The sequence below is a fragment of the Tamandua tetradactyla genome, chromosome 17, assembly GCF_023851605.1.
Source record: "Tamandua tetradactyla isolate mTamTet1 chromosome 17, mTamTet1.pri, whole genome shotgun sequence".
NCBI classification, from domain to species: Eukaryota; Metazoa; Chordata; class Mammalia; order Pilosa; family Myrmecophagidae; genus Tamandua; species Tamandua tetradactyla.
This window is the reverse complement of record NC_135343.1, coordinates 76,016,701-76,025,322: the sequence shown is the minus strand read 5'-3', so window position 1 is coordinate 76,025,322 and position 8,622 is coordinate 76,016,701. Positions and strand designations below refer to the sequence as shown.

Below are 8,622 nucleotides of genomic sequence, written 5' to 3'. Positions count from 1 at the left end.
TCTCTTTGGATCCTCAATAGTTATTTATTTTTTTTTGCGTGCTGTATGGTGGGGTCACATTTCATTATTTTTCCATGTGAGTATACCATTATCGCAGCACCATTTGTTGAATTTTTTTTTTCAATTTTTTGTTTTGTTTGTCCCTAGAAACCACCTCATCAGAGGGCAGGGCATACAGGGCTGTTGTGCACCCCAAATTGTCCTGTGTGGGGTGCAGTCTACTGTGTAGGTGGGCCGAGGCCACACCGTCAGAAGGTTTGACAGAAAATGAATGAAAATCCATGATCCTTTTTTATTCATTCTTTCATTTGAGTTTCAAGATATTCCTCTGTAATGGAAAGAAGCTACATCAAGGGCATTTCCTCCATTTCTCAGATGTGGAATCCAAGGCTTGCTTGGAAACGCTTCCGAGCAGCATGGCTGGCTCTCCCAGTTTTGTGTATCCTCAGGAAGGATGGAGTCCTCTAAAGGAGGAACAAGTAGAGGACATGTAAGCTCTTTGCACTCCCACCTCCTCCGAGTGAGCTCATGCTTCCTCAACGCCCCTTCCGTGCTGTCATGGGGCTGCTGGCCAAACCTCCCATCAGTCAAGGAGCCTCACTCAACCCGTCACCGTTCTTTGCCCATGACCTGCACCCGCAGAGGCCAATCAGGGGAACCCAGCCTGCTGCGATTACCTGGCAAGCACTGGTCACTACTGAGCATTTTGCAGTTTGAGTTGAGATCCTACGGAACCTAAAGAGCAGATGGACCCTTTGCCTAGCCTGCCCACGGTATGAAAAATTCCTAGTGTCAGTCAGGAGGGATATATGGGTATGGGGAAAGTTGTGGTCCCTTGTCCCTGTGCAACAATTTCTCAGAATCGCACTACCAGCTAGTCTGAAACCCCTACAGAGCCTCTATACAGGGGCAAGGCAATCACAAGCCGGTGCGTCTGCTCAGCAGCTGTGCTCTTGGTTCATGGGGAGGGGTTGGGTGAGCCTGAGAACAAGATGGGGCCAGGTTGGGAGGAACCAAGGCAGGCAGAGGGGCCCAGACTCTCCTCCAGTCAGTGGGACGATGCTGAGGTTTGTGATTAAGTTGGTGCAGTGATAAAATCGATGGGTCCAATGCACTGAGATTGGCCTGGGGAAACCCTGGCATCAGGCAGAGCTGGTAGGGAGCTCCCAGTCTAGTCCAGCCTGGCACAGTAGGCGTGGTGTACAGAAAGGAAAGGAAGGGTGGCCGTGAAGAGGAAACCCCAGGCGGTGAAGTGACGGCTTGAATGTCAAGGCTGGGGAGGGAAGAAAAAGTGATCCTGCCTGATTCTGAGTCTGTAGTGTGGGATGAATGAGAACTGTGTCAGTCAACAGGGAGATGTTAGAGCTGTGGTAGTCGCTGAAATTTCTCTTAGAAGGAAAGAAGTTGGAGTTTCAATTCTGCATTGTTTAAGTGTCAGTGATCTGTGAAAAGGCAAGGACTGAGGAATTCAGATGGACTAAGTTATTGATTAGATCGTCCATGCACAACTATGGAGAATCCTTGGATTCCCAGATATCCCCTGGAGTTGATGGAGAAGGCCGCTGAGCCTCTTGGCGTCTCTCCCTGTGCAGAAGGCCAGGGAGCCTCTCTGTAAGTCATGCCGATTTGCTCTGGACGCTCTGGGGAGTTGGGGAAGTCTAGTAGTTATGAGGACATTTGTGGCCATCCACAATTGATGTTTATCCAGCATCAATTCATCCTCTTCTCAGTAACACTTCTTGATTTTTGTCTTCATATGCGTCCGTCCCCCACCCTTGGTCCTTATGGTCCCTGTGGTCCCAGGGCTCCAACCCAGGGCATGGCGGCCTGGGCAAGACTGAGAGTCCAGGGCTGAGCTCTGAGGCCTCATTCCAGGACGTCTGGTGAGCCACGGGGGAAGTAGTCTCTCCCTCTCTTTCCCACTGGACTTGAACCTGAGAGGATACAGGCTAAAGAGGCTGCAGGCATCCTGCCGCCATGTGGAGCCTGGGAACAAGTTCAACACAGTGGGACAGCAGGAGCTGTCTCTTCAGTATTTCCCTTTAAAAACGCTTCAGCAGGAAACGGGTGTTGTGTACACCCTACAGTACTGTCATCAGAAATCCAGTTTCTTGTGGGAGGTAAACTCTCGAAGTAAATTATCAATGAAATGAGTTGAAGATAGGTGGGTGGCTAGAAAGATTATACTCATTTCTTTCCCTCTGCTTAAATTTAAAATCTTACAGAATGGTAAATTAAAGATTTAACAATTGGACATAGAGTATAAGAATTCCACAAGCTCAGGGGCCCAGGTTTGTGCTCTTACTCCTACAATCCCCTTTGCCAGAGGGAATACTGAGTTTCTCTTTCGTGCATCGTGCTCACCAGAGAATATGAAGACAGGTGAGGACACTGCAGAGATTACAAGAATAGTTACCAGGCTTTTCTTTCATGTGTAGGTCTGTTTGCCAACTATATTTTTATACATTTATCAGGTTTTGGTCCAAGATTTGCTTTCCTAATGATATACTTTCCGGCAGTGAGGTGAGGGGTAGGAAGCGAGAGTCCCATTTACATCTAACAGCTGGCAGTGCTGATATTTCCCATAAGAGCCTCACACCTGTAGAATGACCAAATTTCCCTTAACAACAGGGTTGAACTGATAGATGGAGTAAAATCAAGTTCTGATGACATTCTTTAGGTTCTGAATTCAACTGTGCTCCCTGGACTTTTTCATTCACTGAGATGGTAATTTGCTTTTTGTTTGAGCCCCTCTTTTTCATTAGGGGTGAAGGAATGAGTCCCAACTCGTTTCAGCATATCCTAAAACAATGTGGGAAAACAAAGTAGCACTCGTAACCTGTTCACTCCACTTTATTCTGGGATATATATTACAGATAACACAACTCACAAATACACAGTGTACACTGAAAACTAAGGCCATCCTGTGAATTATTTTTAAAACCTGGTGTTTTGCACATAATGCTCTTTTAAAAAAATGAATTACCAAAATCAAGATTCTCTTCTGAAATAAAAACTCAAGGTAAGTACAAGACAACTTTAGGGCCATATCTAACTAATCTGAACCTCATCATGTGACAAAACTGTTTTTGTTTTCTACAGGATAAGTGACAGCTCAAAGCATTAACCACTAGCTCAGAATCAAGTGCTCTTCTCGAGATGTTATCACAAGCAGTGCTTACCAACTACAGTGACCAGTGTTCACAAACTATTTTCACCCAGGTGAAATAGAGAAAAAAGAGAACTTTACCTAAGGTAGCAAAAAGAGAACTTTACCTAAGAAGCACATTGCAGAATTCCTAGAACAAGGAAAAGAAAGGGACCCGTAATTAAGGTGCTGAAAGCACATTATTTACATGAGGAAATGTAAACAATTCAGTACCAGCAGGCTCCCTCGAGTGGAGTCTAGACTATGAAAGCACACAAGGGTATTGTGGCTGGGCCAGAACCTGAAGCCCAGGGGAGATGGGAACGGCTCTCGCTCTGTTGACCTCAGTCTTGGTGAGGGCTACCATTAGAAGACAACGAGCTGTTGAAATAATGCATCTCAAAGGGACTCAAGTGGAAGTTATCTTCCCCTCATCTGCATTTCAGTCATATAACAACAAACAAGGAAGGACTTTATTAGGAGCCCTAATGTATGGGCTCTAACAATTTTTTTTCAGTTAGCTGTTACCATAATTTTCTAATGAATTTTAAAATTATTTTGGTTTGTTTCAATAAAGATGTCTTGTAAGATAACTTATCATCTAATCAAGATGCTTTCTTTTAGTTTCAAATTTAAAGGATAATGGTTCATGTCCCATATAAACCATACTTATTAAAATCTTTACAGAATGGTAAATTAAAGATTTAACAACTGGACATAAAGCACTGCAAAAATTTCAAGTCCAGTGAATCCACCTCTGAAGGCCCGAAGGGGCACTGTGGAGGGAGGAACTCCAGGTCTTACTGCAGCGAGACCAGCAGCGGCTCTGTGTCCAGAGTGGTGGGGTGGGCAGTGCGGAACTGGTCGTTCCTGAGGCCTGAATTCCTGAAGTTAAATTAATTTGTACTTGACATCTTGGCATCATTTTCAGTAGCTCTAAGTTCCAAGCCATTAACTGTATATTTCTTTAAAAATTTTTAAACTAAACACAAAAAGGCTTTAACAGATAAATGCGTAGAGAAACACATCCAATTTACGAAACCTTATTGCAAAACAACAACAATAAAACAGTACTTCTTTTCTTTTTAAATTTATCATTTCTAATTCCTCAAGCAAGTACAATGTCTATTCCTCCAGTTTTAGGGCTTTACAATAATGAATTTAGGATAAGATAAAACTTGCATCTTATCTTAAGCCTGTTTTCTATGATTAAAACAAAAATATATTAAAAAAGAAAGAAAAGGAGTTTCCCTTTTAAAGTTTCCGAGTTAAATCTGAAGGGCAGAAGGGAAGCTTGAATGGGCTGCACCACAAACACCTTCCAGCAGAAAGCACAGCTTTTCTCTCCAACCCTACAGATGCAATCCTACTGCTAAACTATTTCTGTCTTTCCAAATATAGCCAAAGGAAGGCTGAGAGAAAACTAAATTAGAAAGATCTTTCATTAAAGGTGAAAAAAAGAAAACTCTTAAAAACCACAAAGTTAAACAGAAGAGTTGGAGCAGATGTGCTTAATAACTAATAATAACTTATTAGTAGCTCCCCAAAGGATTAAAAGCAGCTTGTAGGGGGCAATTAAATATAGGTTGGTGCATTACAATAAGAGTACTTGTTAATACTCTCCCAATAAAACTGATGTGTCAACACTGCTCTGCCCCAAACAGTACATTCTGAAAGAATCTGCTTGGTAAGTTCAGCTCACGATGTACTTACCTCTCATGGCAATACACATTTCAATTGTTGGGTACAAGTCACTGTCAAGCAAAATGCAGTGTAATTAAAGAGAAGGCATTCATGCCAAAAGAACACACAAAGCATTAAGTAGCTTCTCAGGCTGGTTCAATGCATGAGTAAAGTTGACAGATTTGCTAACAACTTAAGACTTTTAATTGCCTCATATTTTCTGTTGCTCTGACTAGCATACCTATTACACGACAAAGAAAAGAGTCATGCACAGCTCTAACAGAGGAAAAACACAATGATACATTTCTGCCTCAGAAGGAGACCAGTTCTGCTATTTTGCTGTATTTTCTACTGAGTCCCAGTGATAGGACTAGCAGGTGAATGGTTAGTCAAAAGTGTTAATACTACTTTTGGAAGAGAAAGCCTGACATTAAAAGAAAGAGATCTCTTGCTATATCATTAAAAAGGATTCATTTCTGTATTATCAGTTCAGTTTTATGAGTAAAACTGTCAAGGCTATTAGAGTTGTATAATTTAGGATAAATCGTTACTGCCTGTTGGTAAGCAATTTTGTTGTTTTAATAGCAAAAGCTAGATACCCACACAGATACAAAAAACACAATAAACCTGCCCTTTTTGATAGATTTTAAAGAAATATTTCAAAACATACACAACTTCAAAAGACACAGTTTCTGACTGCAATAACAGAATGTTCTTCCAAGCTTTCCTTTGGAAAAGCATGATTTTATGTATATAATTTTTAATGCAGAAAAACCTATCCTGACAACAAATGGTAAGGAAACCAACATTAAACATGCAAGATGAAGTATGAGTATAGAATGAAACTGCATGAATTCCTATCTCTTAAAATTCAAACTAAGCTTTCAAAGCAGAGAATCTGTATCAGTATGCTTCCTGACATATCCAGGTCTCATTTCTCACGTGAAAAAGGGCACGGGTGGTCTTCTGATGTCTAGGTCAGCACAAGGCTAAATGCCAAGATTTTGAGGATAAGGAAGGGCCTCCTATCAAAATGTCTGACTAGTTTAAGGACAAGGAATCTCCGTGTTCTGGTCCTAAGGGATGAAGCAAAGGGTTGGATTGGCGTAGGCGGGGGTGCGAAGGCAGTAGTGAGGAAGAAGGCCTGGGCTACCTCAGCTGGGGGTGCCAGGAGGAGAGGCACGCACCCTGATGAGGTGACCTGGGCAGTCAAGTACCAGCACTTGCTCTGGGCCAGTGCTCACGAGTTCCAGATATGCCTTCCTGTCCAGCAAGTTAGGTCATAGGATTGGGCTTTTAAGAAAAACTTGTGTGTATCTTGTCTATAAATAGCCTGATGGTTGTTTAGTTCTCTGGCCCAAGTTATTTTACAGCAATAGCTCCCTACTAATAAGCAGTATCAAAATTACATTCAGAGATTTAAAAAAAAAACTGTGTGTGTAGCAATATTTTTCCCACAAAATTAAGTGCAAAATATCTTTAACAAATAATGATGGTAGTAAGAAATATTTGACATAGTCGTGCAAAAATGGACCTCATTTTATAAAGGCTTAAAACATTTCCAAAATGTCCCCTAGGCTTTTAATTTTACATTGTGAACCTTAAAATCTTACTCCTTTTTCTTCGAGTTTAAATGTGGCTGGTTACGTAAAAATCGGTGACATGCAAGTTCAATGATCTCCAGTCCACCAAACAGTCTCTCCTGCAGCACAAAGATGACAACGGTGACTAGGAAATACCACCGGACAAGACTGTACAAATATATGAGTAGGCACATTGCAGGGCTGAACACGGTCCAGTACAATATAGACAGCATTTTAACCACAAGGACCCTGAGTTCAGACTTGCAAGGTGGAATTATGCTATGTCCAGTAAAGCAAAAATTCTTCTCCCCTTGATAGAAGGAACGAAGCCTCTCTTCCTTCTCTTCCCACCGCTTGTGGCACCAGAGTTGAAGCTCTTCCTTGGACGTGGGGAGGCTGTCTATTGGGTAACGGTGGACATGGAAGTGGATTTCCTTGGGAAAATTTCCACTGAGGAGGTGCTTCTCTGTTTGAGGAATATTGCGAGGATATGCCACAGTGATGTCATGAACGGCATCAAGATTCTTACCTAGGTTTTGGAGAAGATAAAAATACAGACTGAGCAATGATCAGTTTGGGTGGTAATGTGCATTCACACTGCAAGGCAGAGCCAAACACACCACAACCACAACAGCAAGAACCACCATGAACAAACACGGGCTACAAACACCAGTGTTCCTGGGCACGTCGGTCAATATTTACCAGTCATTTTCAGTTTTTTCCTGCTTGCTGAATACAACAAAGAGCTTTAGAAAGAAACTGTCTTCATTTGCAGAATCAGTGATCTGCCCTCCTAAAACTAATCGGATGAGCACATTAAGTCAGATTTGAGTTAGGAATTAAAGAGCACAGGGCTAGCTTCTTACCTAAGAGGATTCACTACTTTTGAAACCGTCCATTAAATTACCCCTAAATGAAAAAAAACAAAGCTTTTCACCTTTAACCCAATATTTCCATGACAACTATGGAAAATAAAAACTCAGAATTTTGGATTTGATGAAGTGGTCAGAAACACATGGAAACTTACACAAGATTTTTTTATTTTTAAAAACATGGAAACTTATATAAGATTTTTTTATTTTTAAAAACATAAACTTGAAGTCTGAATAAGACCCTGCCTCAGTATTCCATCATCCTCAGCAATCTCATGATTAATTGGCTAATTACTTTGGGGTTAAGTGTTTTCAGCAAAGTCCTATTTCAGATACTGAAGATGGAAAGAAGTGAGGCCAGGCCCCCAACCTCGATTCCTCCACAGCACGGTCACTGAAGAGCCCTGAGCACACTGAACGGCATCATGTGGGACCATCCTAGGGGTGAGAGGGCATCGGGAACGAGGTCAGCCCTGGCTGGGAGGCAGCGCATAGGAGACTGGGCTGAGGACGCTGGCCAGGCAGGTGGAGCCATGGCGCCCTTCCCGGCAGAAGTCCAGGGGAGAAGGTTACTAAGGGAGGCTGGAGGCATAGGGTAAAGGCCTTCATGTTGGTACAGATCAGAATGTGAACTCTGTTCTTGAGGGGAGAAATAAAAAAGGAACATTAGATCTGGAAGGGACCATGCAGACCACTTCATCGATCCCTGTACACACAGGCCCAGAGAAGTGAAGCATTCTGCCCAGGAGTGTCCAGTGGACTGCGTCTACTCTCTGAATGCTGCTCTCTTACTCACTAAGTTATATTCAGGGAGAGACTTCTGATTCGTTGTGGAACTATATGAAGCAGACAAAACTAATCTGTGGTGACAGAAATTAGAACAGTGGTTACCTCTGGAGGTGAGAATTGATGGGAAAGGAGTGGGGAAATTTTCTGGTGACAGAAATGTTCTATATCTTGAATAGGGTGTGAATTACAGGTTGTTTACATTTGTCAAAATCATCAAACTGTACATCTAAGATCTGTGATTTCACTCCCTTTAAATTTGCCACACTAGTGGTAATAAAGACATGCTGCAAACTTCCTGCGGAACCTGAAAGCTGTACCCTTCCTGTTGTGGTTGCTCTTTGTGTGTGTGTGTGTGTGCATGTGCACGCGCTACTTCAAGTCTTCTGTAGATGTTTTCTTATCAGTTTCCATTACACTGCAATTGACTTTAGGGTAAGTGTACCCCATGTTTCAATTTGGTTTCATATCTATCTTGCAAAATGATCACAACCTAATAAGAATTGCTATAAAAAGTAAAAACACCTACACTGACAATTCAGAAGTAGAG

General features: G+C 42.2%; 1 protein-coding gene across 7 annotated transcripts in view; it reads right to left on the bottom strand.

Moving 5' to 3' along the window:
* Positions 1–421: 421 nt before the first annotated feature.
* Positions 422–8,622, bottom strand: part of LCLAT1 (lysocardiolipin acyltransferase 1) — a 259,010-nt gene continuing 250,809 nt past the window's right edge. For 5 of the 7 annotated variants that reach the window (XM_077134977.1, XM_077134975.1, XM_077134978.1 and 2 more), the window contains one exon: positions 424–6,943. In XM_077134977.1, the coding sequence (XP_076991092.1) occupies positions 6,441–6,943 (503 nt within the window). In that variant the 3' untranslated portion in view covers positions 424–6,440. Of the gene's footprint in view, positions 6,944–8,622 lie in introns of all 7 variants that reach the window. The other 2 variants (XM_077134980.1, XM_077134981.1) reach the window with 2 other exon arrangements.